General features: G+C 44.5%; 1 protein-coding gene across 2 annotated transcripts in view; it reads left to right on the top strand.

Moving 5' to 3' along the window:
- Positions 1 to 647: 647 nt before the first annotated feature.
- The window catches only part of HTR1B (5-hydroxytryptamine receptor 1B), a 40328-nt gene continuing 17278 nt past the window's right edge, over positions 648 to 23697 (top strand). The window contains exons 1-2 of one of the 2 annotated variants that reach the window (XM_064412479.1): positions 648 to 2558; positions 3438 to 4588. In XM_064412479.1, coding sequence (XP_064268549.1) covers positions 1363 to 2496 — 1134 coding nt within the window. In that variant the 5' untranslated portion in view covers positions 648 to 1362 and the 3' untranslated portion in view covers positions 2497 to 2558; positions 3438 to 4588. Of the gene's footprint in view, positions 2559 to 3437; positions 4589 to 23697 lie in introns of those variants that run through there. The other variant, XM_064412480.1, reaches the window with a different exon arrangement.

The raw sequence follows: 23697 nt of genomic DNA, 5'->3' as shown, positions 1-23697 counted from the left end.
GAAAAACGGGTAAGAAAGCCTGAGCCCAGAAGACACGGGATTACTAGAAGTGTAAAGCAGGCGATATGATCCGGTGGGCCGCGCAGCTCTAATGCAGCGGGGCTCGCCCGCTGCGCAGCCCCTCTCCCGGCGGGCAGGGCGGGCGGTCCCGGGGTGCGTGCCCGCTCCGGCTGCGCCCCTGTCCCGCACGGCCCCGGCCCCTCCCGCACGCCGAGCTCCGGCACCGAGCGGCACGTGTACCGCCGCCGGGACGTGGCGGCGGGCAGCACACCGGGGTGCAGCCCCGCCGGGCTCCCTGGGGAGCCTGGCACCGCCCAGCCCCACGGCGTAGCGGGCACGGTGCACGATAGGATGGGAACAACGGCAGCACCAAGGAGCACCTGCATCCGCCCGTACCGTGGCATCCCTCGTCGGGCTGAAAGAGGAGGGGCTGCTCCCCGCCTGGGCGGGGGACGAGCTCGGGCTCCTCCCGACGCCTGCAGGGGCAGGGGCGGGGGGCCGGCGGTGGGGCGGTGCGCGGGGCCGGAGCGGGCCGAACCCCCCACCCCCCCGTCGGGCGGCTCGTAGGTGCCGGAGGGAGGGCCAAGGGAGGCGGCGGCGGCTCCTCCTCCGCGGGCAGGCGGGCGGGCAGCCCGCCCGAGAGCGGCACCGGTTGCTCGGTGCCGGCGGAGCCGCGCCGCCCGCTATAAAAGGGGCGGCGGCTGCTCGCCGCTCACTCGCACCGGCCCCTGCCCGCGGCTGCCGGTGCTGGGCGGAGGCCGGGCCTCGACAGCATGGCCCGCGGCGGGGCGCAATGGGAGGTGGTCTCTCCCCGTGCCTCCCGCGGACCCTCCTCTTTCTCCTCCTGCTCCGCCCGCACCCGCGGCGGCGGCTGCAAACTTGCTGCGGCGGGCTGCGTGTGAAGGCACGGCCCGGCGGGGCGGCTCCGCTGCCCCCGCAGCCCCCGCCGTCGCGCCCGCAGCCCGGGGGGCGAGGCCGCCGCCCGCGGGCATGCGGCGCTGCCGCCGCGCCCGTCGAGACACGGTGTGCAGCCGCGGGCGGCCGGGCTGCGCTTAGGGGCGGCCGGGGCGGGAGCCCCATGTCCGGGGCTCGCCGCGCTCCGCGGGCAGGCGGCGGGGCGATGAGCTGCCGGGGCGAGCGGGCGCGCCTGGCCCCCGGTTTGCCCGGCTCCCTCGCCCGTGGGGAGTGAGGCTCCGCGGAGCCCGCTCGGAGCTCCCGGAAGGGCGGGCAGGCGGGCGGGGAGGTGGTGCCGGCGCGGCGATGCTGCAGCCCTTCCCCGGCGCCGACGGGGTCCTGCCAGGGTAGCGGCCCCGCCGTGCCGCGCCGAGCCCCGCCGTCTGCGGGGGCGGCGGCCGCGGAGGGATGGAGCCGGCCGGCCCCTGCCGGGCGCAGTTGGGCTCCGCCAACGACTCTTACCGAAACTGTAGCGCCGAGGAAGTGGTTTACCAAGATGCCACCCCTCTCTCCGGGAAGATCGTGCTCGCCGTCGTCCTGGCGCTGGTCACCCTGGCCACGGTGCTTTCCAACGCCTTTGTCATCGCCACGGTCTACCAGACGAGGAAACTCCACACGCCAGCCAACTACCTGATCGCCTCGTTGGCCGTCACCGACCTCCTCGTCTCCATCCTTGTCATGCCCATCAGCACCATGTACACTGTGACCGGCAGGTGGACGCTGGGTCAGATCGTCTGCGATATCTGGCTGTCCTCGGACATCACCTGTTGCACGGCGTCCATCCTGCACCTCTGTGTCATCGCCCTGGACCGCTACTGGGCGATCACCGACGCCGTCGAGTACTCCACGAAACGGACTCCCAAGCGGGCAGCGGGCATGATCGCACTGGTATGGATCTTCTCCATCTGCATCTCCATGCCCCCTTTGTTTTGGCGGCAGGCGAAGGCTGAGGAAGTATCTAACTGTGTGGTGAACACGGACCACGTCCTGTACACCGTGTACTCCACAGTAGGAGCCTTCTACTTCCCCACTCTGCTGCTCATAGCCCTGTACGGGAGGATCTACGTGGAAGCCAGGTCGCGGATTTTGAAGCAGACGCCAAAGAAAGCAGGTAAAAGACTAACGCGGGCACAGTTAATTACAGACTCCCCGGGGTCGACCTCTTCCGTCACGTCCATAAACTCCAAGGCTCCCGAGGGATCCAGCGAAACGGGCTCCCCCGTGTACATGAACCAGGTGAAGGTGAAGGTCTCGGACGCCCTGCTGGAGAAAAAGAAGCTGACGGCCGCTAGAGAGCGGAAAGCTACAAAGACTTTAGGGATTATTTTAGGAGCCTTCATCGTGTGTTGGCTGCCCTTTTTCATCATCAGCTTGGTGATGCCTATTTGCAAGGACGCTTGCTGGTTCCACATGGCCATCTTTGACTTTTTCACGTGGCTTGGATATCTCAACTCCCTCATCAACCCCGTCATCTATACTATGTCTAACGAAGACTTCAAACAAGCTTTCCACAAACTCATACGTTTCCGATGCACAGGCTGAAATGTTGAATGCGATGTGCTCCCCGGGGCAGCCCCCATGCACGCCCGCGCCCGGCGCCACAGGTAGGTGCGCGCACCCCGCCCTGCCCGGAGAGCCGGGGCGCCTCGGGCCGGGAGGAGGCGGGGGGTTGGATATGGGGCTGAACACCCCACAAAGAGCTGGTGTTCAGACCCTTCGCAAGTGGCGGCGAGCGCTGGGGATGCTGCGCGCTCCTGACATTTCACAAGCTGTGTGTGTCCCGTTTCCCCCCCCACCCCAGATCGCAGGCAGTGACTCAACGGCAATCTGCTTTTTATTCTACCTATTAAACCAATCTGCCGCCATTTCGTATGCTAATACCGGTGTTTCGGCCAATTAGTGCTGAACGGCGCTCGCTGTCCGAGCCCGCAGCCGAGCTCCCCGGAGAGCGCCGGGCCGGGCCGGTCCCCGCCCGCGGCGCGTCCCCGGTGCCGCCTCCCGGCCCCGCCGGCAGCCGCAGGCACCGCTGGGCAGCTGGGCGTGCAGCCCCTTTGGATGGGAGCCGATGCGGCCCCGGAACCAGCGGCATGATGGTTTTTGTTAGTGGGGTTTTTTTTGCTTTTGGGTTTGGTTTGTTTTGGATTTTTTTGACGAGGAAGGGAGGTAGGATAGGCCCCAGATGAAGGCTGCTGACAAAGTCCAGCCCTACTTCTTTCTGCCTCCTCACGGCTCCGGCTGCTCCTGCGGGAGCGGAGCCGGCTGCGAGCAGGCGTCCCGAGGGGAAAGCTGTCCCTTAGCTTCCGTGGGAGACTGGACACCTCGGTGTGTCTCTTCACACGCGGAAGGGCTTTGCCTTTCCGCGCCCCTTGACAGCAGTGGCTGCCAGCTCCTCATTAAACTCAGCGCCACGTTCTGCAGAATGCATACATGCCTTTATTGTGATACTGTAATAATTCTGCCAATCTTTTGCTTTTTGTCTGCAGAATCAAGTTGCTATTGTAAAGACCCACTGCTTGAAACTTCCCCAAGCCCAGTTGCCAGACTCATGATGCTGCAAAAACGTCAATACATTCTGCCACCAAACTGCTCAGCTCTGCGTTTCAGTGTAATGACTCTGGCAGAGATGCTGTTCCAATAGGCACGCAGATCAGTTGCAAAAAAAAAAAAAATGAGGGCAGCCTCGAATCAAGGTCTATAATTCATCTGGAATGAAGAAAAAAAAGTTTGAGAGTAAACTCCATTTATTTTGCAGACTTAACGTCTTAATTTGTTCTCCGGCTGGTTGTAGGGGTGTGCACAAGAGCACAGTTGTCTCTGTCTGTGTTGGTAGCATAGTTGTACTTCTGCACACCTGTAATTTCTTTCAGTGGAAAGAGTTGCTCCCTTCACCCATGAGGCCAAGAGGAGACAAACTCACGTTTAAAGTAGGAGCATCACAGTAAATTCTGTAAATGACTCCTTCAGCTGAACATGTGTGAGAAGTGACAGTGTGCAAAAGTTTTATTTGTATTTCAAAACAATAGTAAATGCAAATGCTCTAGAAACAAGAGTTGTAGACCTGTTCAACTGCACTGCATATCTGTAGTCTGTCCTCATAGTTGCCTTTAAACAGGAAATACTTCTTGATTTTACTCCATAAGAGCAGAAATCAAGAAGTCTGATGACCTTTTCCATAAACCAGCTGGGAATAGGAGTAGCAGTTTGATGCTGTAACCATGTTTTCCATTTTGTGTCGGTTGCACACCCTTACCGCATGAACCACTGCGAAATTTAGAATTCTCTAAGTACTTAACATTATTTAGTGTATTTTGTAAAGAAGTGAAGCAGTTTGCTCTTTCAGAAGAGCTATTTCACCTGCAAAATAAATACTCATGAATCATGAATTAACTGATGTTAGTGAAATTTCTTGCTTCCCTACTCCCCCCCCACATGTTTTTTTGTTTTTCTTCTTTTCTTTTGTTTTCTTTTTCTTTTGTTATTTTTTTTCTCCTGATTGGACCTTAAGACAGGTCTATGCGTATTCAGCAGAGTTTCAGGACATGGTCCACCTGCTGTGATAGAACTGCATTGATTGTTCCTCTTATGTGTAAATGAAAATGAGTATAAACAATAAAACGCTTGACTGTGTTCTCAAGAGTGGTAGCAACTGTGTGACTGAAAGGAGTTTTTATTGGTTTACCCTCTTTCTCAGTATTGACTTTTTAGGTAACACTGATTTGATGAGTCACTCAAGAAAGCAGTTGATGAAGGTTGAAATTACAAGCTTCAATTGGTTGTCAGTTTTTTAACAGGCAGCTTTACTTTCATTGTAGCTAGTTCTGTTAGGTATAATTATTACTATTTTCATATAATGTCAGAAAAAATGTTTAGGTTTTTTCCACAAATATTTTTCTTACTCCTTTAAAAGCAAACAAAACTTACTTTAGCATCTGGTGGATAGTGTAGTCACTGTTCTTTTAAAGCTGTGTGTATGTATTCTAGATGGGGGTTGTTAAAAAACTGGAAAAATCTTACATGATTTATCTGCCTGCTATTCTTCAGAGAGTTATTTAAGTAATAAGGACTTACTTAACTGGATAGTCCAGCAAGTGCGTGACCCTTTGTGCTTCTACTGATCATAGGCAGGAGGAACTCTGTAAGATACAAATTGAAGCAGTGGAAAATAAACATTTTCAGTAATTTGAAGAAATCCGAAAGAATTGCCTTGAAATTTATATCTGTAAAAAGAGAACTACTATACTATGGTTCTAGAAAGTACCCTCTTAATTTATTAAAGACAAATGGGATAAGAGGAATTTTCTAAAATGTTATCTTATTTGTTTGAAATGCCTATAATAATTTTAAATTTAAGGATTTTTTTGCATATATGGTGTGAAAAGAAGCAAGGAAGATAGCATAAAACAATGCTTCACCAATTCTCATTTGTCTTTTTTTGATCTTGTAGAAGGAATTTTGTTTACCCCAAATTCTTTCTCACTGGGCTTCTTACACGTGTGAAAAATGGAAAATGAGATTTCAAGTGAGTATTCCAGCATTTCCAGAGAGTTGAGTTTTCTGTCAGTTTTACAGAGTTAGGGGGCTTTGAGAGCATGGTGGTTCAGGAATTGGACTTCAGGTTCCTCGCACTGTTGGAGTACACCTTCATCTTCAGCAATGGGCAGCAAATACTCCCAGCTCCCTCTTGTGATGTGAGGATTTTGCTGAGAAGATAATTCATCAGGAAAATACCCTTCTGAGTTTATTCTGAGGCTCTGAACTTTCTGTACAAGGAAACAGACAGCCATGCTTGCTCTTGGGAGGACAGTCAGTGTGGAATCTGCCCTGAGTGGCTTGCGGACACAGGAGAAAAGGCTGACTCGAGCCCTGAAGAGGTACCTGGTAGTTAAAGGCCCTGTGTCACTGGAGCAGCAGCATCTACTTCAGAAAACCGTTCACACGGGGACAGGGAGAGTGAAGACACACGTTTGTTACGTGCGGAAGAGAAGAAATGTAGGGCAAATGTTGCTCAGTGACAAAAAATATAAATATGTAAAGCCTGTTCCAAGATTCACGTAGAGTGTTTTAGGGTGGGAAGAGTCTCTTGTGTGAGCTTAGCATCTCTGTGACTGGCAGAGTGTGTCCTGGTTGAACCTAGATTTTAAAAGATGTTGAGGGATGTGGTGGTAAAGTTTTGACTCTCTCTGAAGAAGTCTGAGAATTTTGCCGTCCTTCTCTGCTCCCTTGCTGTGCCTGGTCACCGCACTCTGCCTCTGGGAGGATGGAGCATCTGAAATTTTTAGTAGGAGAGGCTGTCCTTTCTGTCCACCCTCTATCTGTATTCCTGTGGAAATAGCTTGTTGAAACCTGCCTCTGGGTATTTTCTCATGGGAGCCTCTTCATGACTGCAGGTAAACTCTAAAGGTGCCTAAACCCATGCTGTTCCAGTCTTTCATTACAGAAGCAGCATGCCTTTCTTTTATCTATTTCTTGCCTTGGGTTCAGACACTCAAATGATACTTTTGATACAAATCTCTGCTGGGCGCTGAGGTTTGAAGTTGAACACACACTTGCAAGCCTCGTGTTTGCCACATTTCACGGTAATGGATGTGTGTGTGACTGGTGCTGACTCCAGGTGCTGTGAGACACATAGCAGTCAGCAGTAGTTGCCATTGTGGGAGCAGCTGTTTGCAGCCTCATAGCTGCACTATTTTCCTAGTAATCCTCAGTTTTATTTAAGAGGCATTTCTCACTTTTCCAGTTAATAAAACACAGAATGTAGAAATCAAGAGGGGAAATCCCTTGCAATTAACCTTAATATGGCCATGCAGCAGCCAACAAAGTTCTGCCTTTTCTGCGTGAACAGGATGAAGAGATTACCTTTGACTAATGTGCCAAGTCTCCATGTGATAAAAGGGGTCTCCACTAAATGTCTAGGTATTTACACCATATTCCTTGCTAAAGCATTTGAGGAAGCTGCCCTAGCCTTCAGCCTCCAGCTGGGCCATGTAGTGTAGGGACAACTCCATTTGGAGAAGCTGATTTCCACTCTCCGTTGCGCCTGCCTGCAAAAAGCCACTCTGCAATCCATCAGGAGAGCACTCCAAGTGCTTTCTGACTTGAAAATGCTGTCCCTGTGTTCTCTTGGTCAGAAAGGACTAGATATTGTCAGAATTAAGCACTTTCACATGAAAATCCAGATCAGTCTAAAGCTATTCTTTCTGGAAGCAAAGTGAAAATGACAAGTAGTAGTAACATTGGAGAAGCATTTGTGGTTTGTAGCAGCAAATCAGGTTGAGCAATGCGGCTGAGAGCAATTCTGCAAGCAAATAGTAAAATTCCATTTAAATTGAAATGTAGTAGAGATTGAAGAACACCAAAGAGAGGCCAGAGCAAAGAAAGACTTCAAGGAAGTCATCAAAAATCTCCAAGCCTTGACCAGGGTGTAAGGAAGAAACTAAGGTTACTGCTCCAATATCTCATGACCACAGCACACAGGTGAGCGGGCAGTTTCAGAAAGAACCATGCCCAGACACATGTAAGGTGTTCAGTTACGGAATGAAGTAGATTCCAACTTCATTTTGTGTGTTGGTTACTTTTTTTGTCATTAGAGGAACCAAATGAATTTGAGATATATCCTAAACACCCCTCTGTGTCAGTACACAACAATTAGTCGTTCATATTAAGAGTTATTTACATTCCAGCAGTTAGTACCTATAATACAGAAGCAGTTAAGGTGAACTCTCCTACTGCAGTGAGTGTGGCTGATAAAGAGCTTGAAACATTTAAGCACAGAATAATCATATAGAAAAGCAAGCAGAAAATGAGGCTTCTTAATCAATCACATGTTAATCTTGAAAGATGTAATACAACAAGCAACTCAATAGATGAGATGGGGAGGAGATCCACAGGATATCAAATTCACAATATAGAGATCAAAATCTCATACTGAGTCATTTTCAAGAGCTGGAGAAAGAAAATCTTTATTATTTTTTTCAGAGATCAAACTACTTGCAGTCATCCTTATAAAGGAACAAGACTTTTTTATTATCTTTATACAAATAATACTTAGAGGGCTACAAACAGATGGAGTTCATGGCTGCAGGGCTTTCACTGAGTAATCATATGTTCTATCTTTTAGGCTGAATGATCATGGAAAAATAGGAAAGACATGAGCAGGGGGTGATTATGTAAAACAACCCCTTTTTGGTATTTCTTTCCTTATGCAGGACTAAGGCAAAAATAAGAACAACAGGAAAAAACAAAATCTGGAAAATATAAGCATTAATGATGTTATGTGAGATTTCGGGAACATGTTTAGGGCTGAATGGGGCAAAAATAATAAATATATTTCCAGAATTCAGAAAAGTAAAAATTAAATTAGAATTTTCCTTCTATGAGGTGCCACTTTTATAATATTACTTGTATAACAAAATTTCTAGAAATCTTGATATTCCCAAATATGTTAAAATTAACATTTTTTAATGCATTCATGTCTGCTTTTACATCAAGGCATACACTACTTTTTTCCCTGTAGATGTGAAATTTCAATTCATGCCATTTCCTACTTGTTTGTTGTGCTTAGAACGTAAATCTCATTTGGACTCAGTCCTCTAATATCCAGTCTCTGAAAAGATATATTGTTTTCAAAAGGAATATTGGGATAAGTACATTTAAGAGAATTAGTGCAAAGCAAGCAAGGTTCTTGTTCCTCTCTACAGGGCAAGGCTGGTTTTCCCTGAATTTGGTTCCTAGAAGAATCTAAGTTATATTTAGAATATGCAGATATGATGGAACCTGGACCAGAAACTAGTGCAGATGTAGAGAACAGCCAGGTGTTTATGCAGCAGAAGGAAAGCATCAGTGCTTAGTTCATATTGGAACGGGTCTGTCTGACTCACAAGGGACATACCAAAACTCTGCATTTAATTTGGTCCAGAAAGATTCAAAGGAATGGTGTATAGGTGAGAGATGGTGAAGGAACATGCATTTCCTGGAGGCCCCACGGGCTCTCTCTGCCCTGGATCTGAGTAGTCCTGGCTCAGGGCAGCTCTGACACAGGAGCTGCATGGCCGTGGATTGGGCTGCTGGGAGAACAATGTTAGGGCAGCCAAATCCAGTGGCCTCATAGAGGTGGGGCTGCAGAGCTCCATGCCCCAGGTCCAGTCAGTGGTGAGGCTGAGCATGTTTCCCCAGGCACATGCAGAAATGGATATATGTGCAAAACACACAGACAAACACATACTCATTGCAAGGCACAGGCATCATCAGCACAGACAGAGGCTCTCAGTGCTCACACCAACACAAACAGACCTGATGGCCTCGTGTCCTCACCTCTCTGGCTAATCAGGTTGGAGGTCCAGTAATAATTATATAAATATATATATGTATATATACCTCTACATATTTGCATAGGGTAGATGCTTCCAGCATCTGGGCTCAAATATCAAATCCTAGTGTCCATTTTTTTTCACCTGGTCACATGAGTCCCCAGTGCTGTAGCCCCACTGCAGCTGCTGATACAGATCATTGCACAAACACACACGAGCACACGTTCATGCACATGTGCACATGCACCCAGTAGGGATGTCACAGAAGCACACAGACACACATGCATGCACCCAGCTTCCAGGACACCTCACCCACTCTGGCTACTCTGACTTAATCTTTGCAAGTGATCACATACTTACGTTGCCCTCGCCAGTTTTTGCACTCCAGACATGCAGCTCCTCCCACCCACAAGCCCACTGCAGTTACTGGCTTTTAGATCTTCTGCTACACTTATGCACACGAGATAGAGACACAGGATATGCCCTGGCAATTGATACCAAACAGCCTTTGGTAGCCATTTACCCAGGGCCAGCCCCCTTTCTGCTTTTATCGCTCATCCTGTCATTTGTTCCTAAACTTGTTCCTCTGCAAATTATCTTGAGCCCACCCATTCCTCAGCTTTGGTTTCTCCACCAAAGATTGGATTCTAAATCTCCAAATACTCTTCCCCTGCATCTCATAATGCATCCCATATCCATTGGGAATAATCTCCTCCAGTTCTAAAAGTACTCATGTTGACTCCTTGTTATGGGTTTTATGCCTGGACACAGGTGCTTGTGTCCCCTAGAACTGCCTGCCACTGTGCCTCTCTGCTCTTCTGGGCTTGTGGAGATGGGTCTTTGATGGCCCTTTGGCCATGATGGGTCTGGGAGGAGCTGAGGGAGGATATTACTTGGCTTGCCTCAGCTGCCATTGTCCCTGTGCTCCTTTGTGAGCTTGCAGATAAGCTTTTTACCGTGCAGCCTAATATTTTCTTTCTTTCAGGAAAAAAATAGAAGGAAAATAGCTGGAAGCCACTGTTCCAGATGTCAGAAGACTAAATGTATAATTTAATTTGAGCTAATTATGATGTCAGAAACTACCTACTAAAATACAGCAAGAGCATAAAAAATCTCTTGTGAAATCTTCATGCTGAATGAATGTATAGACACCACAGGCAAAGTGTGATTATTTAGATAGCCACTAAACAATCTTCAGCAACTCACAAATGAGTATTTTAGAGCTATTCTCTGTTTTGGGACCTTGAAACATAATGGTCTTTTTGTGTCAGATAAAAAACGGATTATTCATCTCCTGGGTTTAGATCCTTTATATCAGACAGCTAGATCTGAAGTGCCTTTTTACAAGGTTCTGTACTTTGATCCACACTAATGGAGAAGATGATTGAAGGAGTCATCATGATAAGTTAATCAGTCTCTTTCATTTATTTATACTTGTGCTTTGGCTAAAATTTTAGAAGGAGCCACTATTAGTTCCTTATGAGATTGCCAGTGAGGCATTGGTCAAGTACTGGTGCTTGGGTAATGTACTCACATGCTTAAATATACTTCTCAGCAGTATATTTACATGCAGCTAAAACAAAAAACTAATAACTTCCTTGCTTTCAAAAAAGAGCAAAAGATGATCTCAAGTGTGTGATCTGGGGCCTCACAGGAACCTTTGGGAGAAGCACTGTCCTCGTCTTGGACAACAGCCAAGTCCCACAGATGTATGTATATGAGACACAGAATATTAACATTCTCACTGGAGAGGCTTGGAAAATCAGTGAACAAAGACAAGTGATGCTGAGAAGGGCAAAATAATGTTATATGGGGGAAAAAATCCACTTACAGATGCACAATGAAATCACGAAGACTTTTTTTCTAGACACGCTAGGAACACTTCTCTGTGAAAACAGTCAAAAGAGCAAAAAAAGGATTGCATATAGATTGCATATAGAAAACAAGGCTGAAGACAGCATTGCTTCAACATGTAAATTCTGTGTTCTGTATCCTGCATGCTACAAGAGGTCAAACCTGCCTCAAAAATCATATAGTAGAGTAGAAAACATTCAGTAAAACAGAGAATGTCTTCAGAGTGTGTCTGTAGCCTCATTTGGACACAAGGAATCTCATATTCCAGCTGCCAAGATAGCTGAGATGGTACTTGAGGCTTCCTCTTTGTACCATGCAAGGACAATTCCACATCACGGCAAGGAACATCCAGAGTACAACAATTATTGCAGGAAACAACATCTCTAAATGCAATTCTGCTTGGTTTGATTCCACTGGGTCTGAAAATCCCCAGGAAAGGAAGCATTTCTGATGTTTTTCTTCTCTTGAGTTAAAGGAAGCATTTCTGATGCTTTTCTTCTCTTGAGTTGTATTGATGAATACTGATTCCCCAGCCCATCCCGCCCTTCTTCTGCATTAGGTGGAGAAGAATTAAGACACTTGACTATTCTGACAATTTTCCAGACATTTCTCCTCTGTTATATGTAAAGTTGCAGCCGAAAAAATGGATGCTGGATGGTACAGTAATGATTGCATTCAAAGGAAGCATCACATTAGGCATCCAACAATGAGGTTTCTGGAGCTGGGAGACTTCTTTGAAAATACAGGGCCCAGTTCCTGTTACTCTGGATTATTAAGCAGATCTCTAGACATACACAAGAATGAAATATTAAAAAAAAATAAATTAGTCTTTGTGCAATTTCCCAGAACTAGAGACTCCAGGGTATTGTAAGGAAAGAAGGCTCACCCATGCTGTTCTGTATTCTTATTCAGCTATACACAATTAGAGAGCATTAGCTTTCATTTATGAAGGAAGGATTTTATCTCCTGTTTTTAATTAAATCACAGACCTTCTCACTAGTTCATAAATTGGCGCTACTGTAAGTCAGCTTCCACAGAAAGAAGTTGGTTGTCAACACCCTGTAGGATATTCTTGCCCAGCTAGTCTTTAAAATTGAAGTTATTTATTTCAATTAAATAAAAGTTACTAGTACTGGGAGTTTTACATTTTGCTGTAGGAACAGTGAATTGATTTCTGCCTGAATGACAAGTTTCAGTCACACTTCAGTTACAGTTCACAAAATATTCTGAGTGGTTTGTCATCAGATATAATTGAGTTCCTTTAATCAGTCTTAGGGTAAGATCCTAAAGGGATTCCACCAGGCTTTTTCCAAGCTGTATGGTTACTAGTTCATTTAATAGAAGGAGGTTCTTCACATTCTTTCAACTTCCTTTGCATGTATGATTTTTGCCTGGGTAATATATGTGGGTTAAATCCTTGAATTGGCTGGAGACAATAAGAATTGAGACCTGATATTAAAAGACAGTAGAAAGAGTGATACAGTGTTTTCCCTGGTGTTTAATGAAGCAGCTGTTCCTAAGCAGAGGAGCAATACTGGAGTTCATATAACTGTATATAGCTGCAGATAGTTCTGTGAAAAAAAAAAAGTGGAGATTTTTTAATGCTTTTAAAGTAATCCTAAGTGATCTTTTCAGTTGTTTGAAAGGTTGAAGTTTTTGAAGCTACTTTTTTCAAATCAAAGACTTGTGTCCTTCCGTTTCCAAATATATGTTTCTAAAAAATTACTTATGAAACTGAAGATTTTGGGAAAGAAGTAATGCAAAGAAGTACTGATACTGGCAAGGAAAAATATATCTTCTGTAAAAGATTCCCTGAATGTGACAGCAGTTTTTTATTTGAGGGCCCTGCATGTATCAACATGAATACTTCCTAAGTCCCAAGGAAAACTTTCAGGGCTAAAAGTCTCATTTAGCTCAAAATTTCATATTTTCAGAACCACTATATTGGTAAAGAAGTACAGTAGTTCAGTACTGCTGTGGAGTTCATTTTGGCATGTATTTATTTCCTTTAATATCTGAAATTACTGCAATTTTACTTTCATGTACTGCATAAAAGGCTGCTGGAGGCAGTGGAGGATATACCACTCCCTTTGACTGAGGGATCATGGTCTCCATTAGTGACCAAACATCACTATTTGGGAAGGATTTTAGACCCCTGGCTGCCAGTAGACAGTGATATTACATCTGTAAATCAGTCAGCTCTCTGTCCAGAAAGCTCTGGGCATTCAGAGGTGAAAGCAGCCGTAGCCTCCAGTCAGCTGCTCTTGGGCTGCAGGTTGCACACCACAGAGGGGCTGGCAAGATTCCGTGGGACTAATGGAGTTCAGGAGCTGGTGCACAGAGCCAGGCAGCCCCACTCTAGGCTGGGAAGGGCCTGTGGGGTGCTGGCAGGGGCAGGACTGGGACTGAGTTGCTGCCACAGCTTCCCATCCTGGGTCAGCGGGGTGCCCGAGATGGCTCCTGCTGCTCCTGGGGAAGAGGCACAAGCAGCTCCCATTTCTCGAGAGAGAGTCACGAGGATTTGGAAAAGGACTTGGCAAGCAGCCCAGGAATAAGGAAGGTAGAGAAAAATGCTTTTTCCTTCATTTAGTCAGCATCTGGCAGAGGCAGAGTACAGGGCTTCTCTGAAGGACAGCTGATGTTTAGTACAAACAAGCCTTGTGTTTGAGTGTCTGGACACTTCAAAATGTTGTGATCAAAAGAAACAATAGACACATAAGTACTTTTATGTTGCTTGACCTCGATGAGCAGCCTAACAGCTCACTTTCCCATCCTCACTGCATGTAAGATATTAAATGAATTTCATTTTTCCTTGAAATGCTCAGATTCAGTGTGAGGCAATCTCTCTTCATACCGCTGAGACCTCTGACCCCAGGAAAATATTTTTTGTTCTGCTCCCTGTGTGTTGCTGCTCTTCGCCTTCCCAAGGGGACCCAAGCCTTAGCTAGCCCCAGTGGCTGCCCAAGCTGTGCTTTGCAGTGCTCTTCCCTGGCACCAAGGCCATGTCACAGCACCCATCTCATGGGCACTGCCCCACCCATGGGGGCCCTCAGGCCCTGTGGCACTTTGCTGCCCAAGAGGGACTGCCAACAAGGCGTGGAAACAGAAGAAACACTGGGTTGGTTTTGACCTCCTAAGTGTCCCTGAGTAACTCTGTGCTTTAGATCTCCTCTGTTAAGGAGGCCAATGATACCAATCTTCTTTTAGTAAAATAAGTATTATTATCATCCTCTACTTTAAAGAATATGTTTGTGTCAGTTCTAGGAGAGCTGTTTTTCAAAGGAGCATGAATTCATCAGAGTACTCACATGATTTGGCCCTTAGTGTTTCAGAAACAAAAATGATGAGTTGCAGCCTCCCACCCCACCCACGGTTCCAGAAAATGTGATACAAGATGACAGAAGAGATTTTCAATCAGATGATTTTGTTTTCTGGCCTGTTGTAGGCCAGATCTAAAGGTTCAGAACTCACATCCCTTTTCTCAGTACCTCAAAGCAAGTTTCTCTTCTGTGAGCTACCTTTTCCCATGTTTCAGGATACAGTGCAAAATGATGCTGAGAGTAGCTGGTGATTTGCCTACAATCTGACTGAGAAATAGACAAATACAGGAGATATCAGAGCCCAAACCTGAGCAGAAATATCCATCTTTAATGCAGGAAGTGGTGGCAAGTTCAGCCTGGCTTCAATACCAGGCTGAGCAGTCCAATAGTCCCCTAGCCTGCAAGTCCATACCGATGCCCCTGATCTTCAGGTATGAGTGCCACTTGCTTCTCAGAACTCCCAGGGTTTGTGCATGCCCTCCTCTACCCTTAGGGATGCTACAGAACTTTCTTTGCTGTGTTTTCTTTGTAACAAGCTCTCATACCATCCCTAAAGTATCCCAGGAGCCTGATTTTGAGCAATGCCAAAGATAGAGGGATAAAAAGTGTCGTCATTAAAGAGTTACATTTTAAACTCTAAAGGTCAAATTAACTATAACAGAAGTATTTTCATATGTATGTGTCAACATTAGGCAACAGAATGAAGTAATAAGTGCATGTGTGCAGGGTGCCGGTAAATAACTCCACACCTACCACTCCCTTTGATTAGTTTTAACACTCTTTTTAATTCTGCATGTTTCAGACAGGAGACTCATAACTATCCCTGCTCTGGGCTGACATCCACTTGCCTTTTGGCAAACTCCAAGTTTCAGGTGTCAGGTCCCATTTTTTTTTTTCGTATTCCAGACACAGACCGACTCTGCAATTGGGTCTAACTGAGTTAGGCAAATGCTCATCATTTCCAGCAGTAGGTACATTCACAGCTCAGCCAGGAAGAGTCCTGACTCCCTTGTTCTTCCTGACAAAGCTCTTATCTGTTCCCTCTAGCTTTGGAAATGCTACTCTCTTTTGGGCGTTGAGCTGCTGCAGGTCTTTGCGTGGTCTAGACAGTTAAGGAAAATTCACTGGGACTTCTCTGCTAGGCTAAACCACTAGTGAATCATGAATCTGCTAAGAGTATTCCTATTGAACAGAGTAATCGAAAGAAGGAAGCCTTTTCATCCATTGATCCTTACTTTTCTTATATATATATGTATATACCAATCATATTGCACCCAGCAATACAAATACAATTGGTATGGTAAAAGAAAATCAATGCAACCTAAAGCATGAAGCTGAATCTGTGTTCCTCGAATTGTTATCTACTTTTATTCATTTAGAATAAGACTAATAGAGCTAAAAATGAACAGTATCTATAAATATTTCCTCCATTCTTTGGCTTACATATGTTTTTTAAAATGCGCTAATTGAGACATACAGTGGAAATCTTCATGGGAACTTTGGGAGAAGAGGTGGGGAAAGAGTAAAGTAATTCCTTGTTCCTCAGTGTTGTGTGGCATCACTCACAAGGGAAGAGGAGGAAAACTTTCTTCCAGACATGAGAGTCTGCTTTGAGATGAGCCGGAAAGGTTCTCAGCCTTTGTCCTGTGCTCCTCATGTGCAAGTGGATGAGAGTGTGGAAGGAGGTCTGTGGCATATGCAAGAGCCATCATGACAAAATCATCCCATCTTAACTCGACGGTGGTGGATAAGTTTTCAATAAGCCTAAGAGAAAATGGGGCATGAATAGCTGCTGTTGAATTCAGTTAGGGAGAACATCTTGTTAAATGTAATCTTAATTATGCCATTGTAATTTTATCATTTGTGACTTTATTTCATGACTGAAACCCTATGTTTCTTAATTATGTTTTAATCAATAATCATGTCAAGAAATAAACCTGGCTAGTTCTCTGACATATAGCAAAGCATTCTTTACTCTGGCTGGTTACAAATCTGAAAACTGTGGGATTGGGCACCTTTAAAAATTGCTGAGTTACACAGTACATTATGTTTCTCTTATCTAAAGAGCAGTAGGATAAATCCCTCTAGAGGTTCTTTGGCAATTTGTCATAAGATTTAGGAGAGGAAACAAATTTTTCTTGGGACCAGTGATGTCAAGTGAAATTCTATGTCCAGCAGTAAAAAGCTGTAAGTATGACTGGTGAGCTCCTTAATGGCTTTTAACTGAGACGAGACGTGAGAGTAACCTGTAAGTCTGGGGCAATGGTGCATTTGGGGTTAACTGTACACCCAGTCTCTCTCTCTCTCACCCCTGAGAATACTCTAAATCATCGTGTTGGTCTCTCTATGTCTTCTTTCTCTTCTACACTTTATTTATTGTGACTGCAAAATCTGACATGTCCAGTCCTCTTCTGTACATTATCACCCCAGCTGAGGACTGAATTTCAAGTGGAGATTGTAAGGGCCAAAATAGTATAAGCTCAAAGGGCTATCAACTGAGATGTTAATCTGGTGTGCCAGTTTTCCAGTGAGTAGTGATGTCACAGTGTTAAGCCAGAATCATACTTAGATCCCCCTGACTGCACAACTTGCATAGTCACATGTCTGTGTCACCTGGGTGCACACTGTGCATTCTTGGAAAGAGCAGAACTCATGAACCTGGAGCCACAGAAGAAAGTCAAGAGGACCTCACTTTTTTATTGATAGAAAAGCAGTGCTGGTAACAATTTGTGCAGATTATGAGGGTTAAAAGAAATAATAATAATAATAAAAAATGATATATTTTATCTTTTGTTAAAGAGGAAAGAATAAATGACAGTTTAAAATCATTCAGGATGTCATCTGAAAATATTTACTTGGACAACAACATATTGCAGCCAGATTGCAGACACACACATAAACCAAAAAGGAAATATTTGTTAGTGAATAAAACATCTTATTTTGTTGCTACTAACTGAAAGCACTCAGATTTTTCTAGCTACTGCACTTCCCTCAAAAACTACTACAGAAGATCTATGAAAGAAAAAAAAAATCTGTAGTGAAGAGTTTGTGTTTTAGAAGAGCATGATACAGAGAGGAAAGAGTAATACTGGCCTGAATGTACCTCTGCTCATGAGTCAAACGCTGAGTAGGTGCAAGCAGCAGGTGGCTTATACAATTTTTTGGTTTTTCTGTTTTGTTTTGTGGGGTTTTTTTATCTTTTTTTTTGGGGGGGGCGTGGGGGGTTGGTTTTTTTTTGTATCAGTACTTACAGTTTACTTTTTTTCTGATCTCTCTTTGGTTGCATTTAGCTTTAGCCATTCTATCATTATGCAGTCCTTACATTAAATATTTCCTTCAAATTTCTTCTAAACCATACTTTTTAATAAATAACTCTGTTTCAGCTGAACTCTTGCTCTTACATTCTTTCCACCTAAAAATAAGTTTATTTAGGTTTTTGTCTCATGTTTGCATTCACCATTTGGTTTGGGGATTGTCACCTAGAGAAACTGATGTTCCCAGTGAGTCAGTGGGAGGCTTGATTTGTATCACTGGAAAGATACTGTGTGCTCAAACCATGGGAAATACTGAAAACTGGTAGCTAGTGGAGAGGAGTTGAATTTTAATGACTGAAATGAATTTGTGCTAATGATCATAGCTGGAAAATTGTAAGAATATTTGTGGTTTGGGTTTGGAGTTATTTTGTTGTGGCTTTTTGAGGTCAGCAAGTTGTACTATGACTGATCTGCTAAAGCACTCCTATCATCCATTAATCATCCTCAATACAGCCTTTGGCTTGACCAGTCTCAAATCAAGTGGCTTGTAGTTCAGGTAGGAAAGGTGGCTCCACACTTCAGCCTGCTAAAAAGATCCAGCAAGCAAGCTGGGCTTTGAAGTTTGGCTGGCAGCAATCTGGCTGCAGTTACCAATGGATAACTTAAATGGATCTTTTTAGATGTAGGGGAGGGGCGAGAATCTGTGGGAAGGTTGATTACCTGAACGTGGCCCTTAAATGTGGTAATACAGTAACTGGGAGAGGATAGAAAAGCCACAGAGCCTTGAAAGCTCTGTGAGCAGCTTATGTTTGTTGTTACAGAATACAAGGAGAAGAATGGCACAGTCAAAACAATGAGCTAAGAAAACTAACTTTGCTGCTGACAGGCTAGAAGCAAGGCAAGATGGTATTTGTCAAAGACGGGGAAATGAATATTGTGGGAAGCAAGTAATGAGAGAGTGAGTGATGTGGTTGTAAGTTTCTGCTGTGAAAAAGTGCTATGCAGTGAGAATTGAAAGGTAGACATGGATAAGGAGGTCACATCTAAGATTATTCACAATCATAAGTCTTTGTGGTACTTTCCAGTGGTAAGGCTAAAGGTAATGGGAAGAAAGACAGGATTTGGCTTTGAACATTTGGCACTTAATCTTAAAGTCTTAAGTCAGAGCACTAAGAGGAAATGTCAGTGCAGCAGACTATTAGTTTAGCTTAAGTTAAGTGAGACACGTCTATGGATGGGTAATAAATCTGTTGGTCACTGACCTAAAAATGATAGATGATTTTTTATTTACCAGTATGGCTTATTTATGGGCAAAAAGCATAGAGGGAATAAGGTGCAAAGTTTCTGCTGAGTGCTGGGTCATGGAGAAGATGAATAAGCACCTTCAGAGCTCTGCTACAGGAGCAATTGCAGAGGGAGAAGGTTAACCGTGTGAAGATTAAGTTACAGACATCAAATGAGAATATGCTGCTGCTAGGAAGGAGACAGTAATAGGGTGGGTTAAATACCAGGTTTGCCATTTGATCAAGAAGATTATTAGAGGTTGTCTCAAAAGGGTTTTGAAAGGAATACAAAAGACACAAATTAATTTGTATGGAAGAGGAATCTCATCTAGATATTGTAGACAGCCCTGAAAGATAATGGTGCACTAATAATGAAAATGTTGTAGTAAAGAGTGAGTTTCCCTAAAATGAAAGAGATTAAAGCATTAGAGGCAACAGCACATTTTTATTTTGTCCTATCTCTGTTGCACATATGCTTGTTTGGCACAGGTATTTTTCTTTATGTATGTATGTCTCTTAAATGGAGATCTTAGATACTGCTCTATTATATCTCATAGTGAGGCTACCAAAAATCTGTTCCATACCTCAAGAAACTGTTTACCTTATATCCATATGTGCTGTCATCTGAACAGAGTAGCTTCAAAATTAAACATTTTTTGCATAAATCTTTAATCTTCCAAGTTCCATTATATCATTTCATCAGTGACATCTTCTGGATGTGGCCTCAGTGATGGGTGATGAATGTAGGACCATAGTGTCAACAGCCTGGGACTTCAGACAACAGCAGTGCCACAATACTGCTGTGGTTTGGGTATCTGCAATGACAGCCTTGTGACCTGTTCTGCATGGACAGAACTTTTTACAATCACTGCCACACTCCTACACTGACAGAGATGGTCAGCAGTATCTGCAAGGCCTCTCTGCTCCACAAGGCTGTGAGCAAAGGCTGCAAACTGGCCATGTTTCCCTCTGCTCCCTGATAGCATGCTCACCTCTCCCCTGCAGAGAGCAGAGGGATTACAGGGGAGCAGTGCACAGGAAGGGACCATCTTGTGCTGGGGCAGAGTCCTCTGGGAATGGGAAAAGCAGACTCAGCCCTTGTGCTCCTGAACTTTAGTGCAGGGTCAAAGGCCCGTGGGAACAGCAGTCCTTCCTCCTTCCCCAGTGGCATCAGATTGGCAGGGAAGCTGTCTGAAGTCCTATTGATTGCTTGTTCAGAAAGTTCAATAGTGTCAGGAATGCTGCAATATCTTTTCTTTTTGAATTGAAGTCACAAAAGAATAAAATGCTTTTCTGCTCTGGGAGGTGTCTAAGATCAGTGAATCTCAGTGATGATTTTTTGTTGGCTTTTTTTTCTGTTTGTTTGGGGTTTTTTTTTGTTAGTTTGTTTTTGTTTTTGTTTTTTTGAGTGGCGACACTACCATTTATCTGGTTTGTGTTTACTGAGTTTAAATGTATTGTCAACAATTTTTCCTTTCTTAAATAGTATTTTGTGAAACCCTTCAAAATTATCACCCCAGCTACAGAAATCTACAACTTTGTGGCTCATCAGCACTAGCCTGTGTAAAGAGGTAGTGTTCCTCCTGCAGCCTCTGCCTACCAAGGAGGTGAACATATTGTTGTGCTTTCTCTTTGGGGATGACTTCCATTGCCTGCCAGCTGCACCTGCTGGGATGGGCAGCACAGATCTGCAGCGTGATCATCTGAGTCACAGCATCTGGGGCCTCAAGAGATGAAAAGGGCATCACATGGAGCCTATTCCTGCCCAGTCCCTGTGGAGGACTGCAACCTAGACTGCTGCTTTCTCTGCCTGTTAATGGGGATGAGAGCAGGGTTCCTCACACACCTTCTTCACCACTATTTCTAAAAACAATGTGACCCTGTCTGATATCCAAATGTGCTGCAAGTGCGTAAGGAGGAGCAGCCAAGTGAACTGGAAACTGGACGTCAGCTCCATATGATACATGACCCAACCACAAAGAACAACTGGCATCCTAAATCAATGCTACCCTTTTAATAACCAATTTCCTGCATAGAATCATGTCTATAGAGATATAAATGGCCAAATCCTGTTTCTGATTTAAAGGAACAAGAGCATGTCTGTTTTCACTGTAACAAACCAAGTTTATAGCATAAGATGGTAATATTTAAAGCCTCCCTAACAAAGACAGTAGAGCTATAAACCAGATTTCAAGGGATTAAAACACTGGGTTTGAGGTCTTTCTGTCCAAATATTTTACAAGTACAGATTTTGAATTACTTGGTGGTCCAATCCTATGTATGCTTCTGGTCCTAGGGTCCTGTGTTTCAGGATCTGGACACAAGATTTTTCAGAGCTTTTTATTTACTTGATTTTTTTTAAACTGATTTTCACTTAAGCTGGCTGATTGTAAAAAAGCTATGTCTTATGTCAGAGCACTCAGTGAGGCATGTCTCCCAGAGATCTTTTTGAAGCACTGTAGGAAGTACTGCCCTCAGGAAAAGTTGACTTCCCTAAAGTCAAGATGCCAGAACAGACAATGTCAGTGCCTATTTCAGCAGAAAGTCATCTGGGTCATCTTAAATCACCAAGGTAGGTTATTCTTAAACCATTTCTCTAGGAGGACACCTGTTCAGGTCCCAAGGGTACATGCTTAGGTTCACTTTTAATTTAAATTATTTTGAAGGAGAGCTAATCAAAATATGAAAATATTTGATGGTGATTAAATTTAGAATTCACGGATAATTAGCTGGAGGGGATAAAAAAAAGCTATCTGCAGATGCTGAATTCAGCGTGTGTCAGTAGAGCTCCAAAAGCATATCCTTCCTGTAGTCTTCAGGGCTGCTTTTCTGGGGTTGTCATGCAGTGTTTTGGGAAGACACTGCCTGGGCACAAAGTACGGTAAGTAAAGATAAGAGAGAACATCAGGGCCCTCCTTAGAGATATCTCTTATTCCTCTGACCTTGTGCAGCCAGCTTTACAGAGCTATTCAACTTTTCAGAAATCTATTCCCAGCTAGAAAAGAGCAGTTCCTACTGGGAGTTTTGCTGTGCTCCAAGAAACTTTTGTCAAGTTTCTGAATAGCGGGGAAGTTCCTAATTGCTTTTAACCATCTCTGTCCTCCCCCCTGCTTTGTTACCTTTTCTCTGCTTTTGACTCCCAAGATATTCTGGAGCGTCTCTCAGCTCTCAGAGGAAGCATTGAAGCTGATACAAAGATCTCCACAGACAGCACTCTTTGTCGCGCACATGCTTTATTTATCTTAACCCTAAGAACCATATTCTCAAGCTCTGCCTCCTGGTATGTTGTCTCTTAGCTATGGACATAACTACAAGTAAAGAGGATCCCTGACACAGTTTATATTCGTGCCACCACTATAAATGGTTGCATTTTTATTTGGATGGGATGGAGTTCTGGACCATACTTGAGTTAGCAAGCAGCACTGCAGTGGCTGAGCTGTTATTCTCATGGAGTCTGCAACAATTTCTGTGACTAGTATCTATGTTGTGGAGCCATCCGGCCCCACTTTGAAGCTGCTGAGCCTTTGCACTGCTTTGGTCTTCCCTCTGCAAGCTGCTTCTTTGTCTGTCTGGTGGAAGGGATTGGCAGCATTAGCCTCACCAGAACCAAACAAATACAAAAGACTTTTTAAATAGGACACATCCACACAGAGACTGAGGTGGCATTTAAGAAAGTGATATATCAATAAATTATCAAAATAAGCCTGATTGCCCTGACTGAATCCAAACAACAACAACAATCCAATCCAATACTCTTTTAAGATGAAGGCAAAGTCTCCTTGGTTATATGGCAGAGGAACAGAGGGACAGTAAGGACCCTGTCTGCAGATTTAGCAAAGCTGCTACGGGAAGACTGGCTGCAGTTTGAAAGCATGATGCAGAACTGAAGAAAATTCAAACAAGAGCTGCATAAAAGGTTTAATATCTGAAAAAGCAGCCTTTTTAATGAGAAACTAGGGATGCCGATACATTTTCAATCACCCGCTCAAGGCTCATTAGTGGAGTAGGCAGATGTTAATTTTGACATCCTAAGGCTGAGTGAGTGGAGCCTGGTTTCTTCCACTGTGGAAGTCAGATGGAGCCTGAGCAGAGGTAGCAAGAGAGCTCTGGGGTTTGCTGCTCCTGCTCCTGGGACACAGGAAGAATGGGGCTGGTGACTGTTGCTCAGGAAGTAGGCTTTTCTCACACCAACACTATTTTCTATGCCACAAACTATCTTTTCTCAGGAGAGGAATAAGTCTGGAGGTTTTACATGGTCCTAGACATGCAAATGCTAATGTCTGTGGTACTATTGTCTTTTTGGTGACCTTTTCTGTACTGTCCTTAGAAACACCCTAATCTCTCTGAGCCTAAGGGGACATCCCTATGACTTCCAAGGGGACCAGAGTGGTGCTTACGTCTCCCAAAACTGAGCTGGAGCACGGTCAGGGCATATCCAGCAGAGCAGACCTTCAGCATACCCTGAGAAGTTGGCTAGTCCCATGGTATATACTTTTATTTTCACTCCCTTTGGACAGAGTTCTGTCTCTTATAAGAAATATTTCTGGAGCCCAGATAAATCTAATCTTCCTGAAACTTATGCTTTTGCTTCATTATCAAAGAAATCATCTGATCATTCTTCTCAATTAAAATAAGTATTTTTACTTCAGCTCCTTGGAGATGCAAATGTCTCTTGCTAGAACAAAGTCCTTGACTAACTAATTAATAACTTCTATGAGCTAAGAAA

Source organism: Passer domesticus, chromosome 3 (assembly GCF_036417665.1).
Source record: "Passer domesticus isolate bPasDom1 chromosome 3, bPasDom1.hap1, whole genome shotgun sequence".
Lineage (NCBI taxonomy): Eukaryota > Metazoa > Chordata > Aves > Passeriformes > Passeridae > Passer > Passer domesticus.
This window is presented reverse-complemented; position numbering and strand designations above follow the sequence as displayed.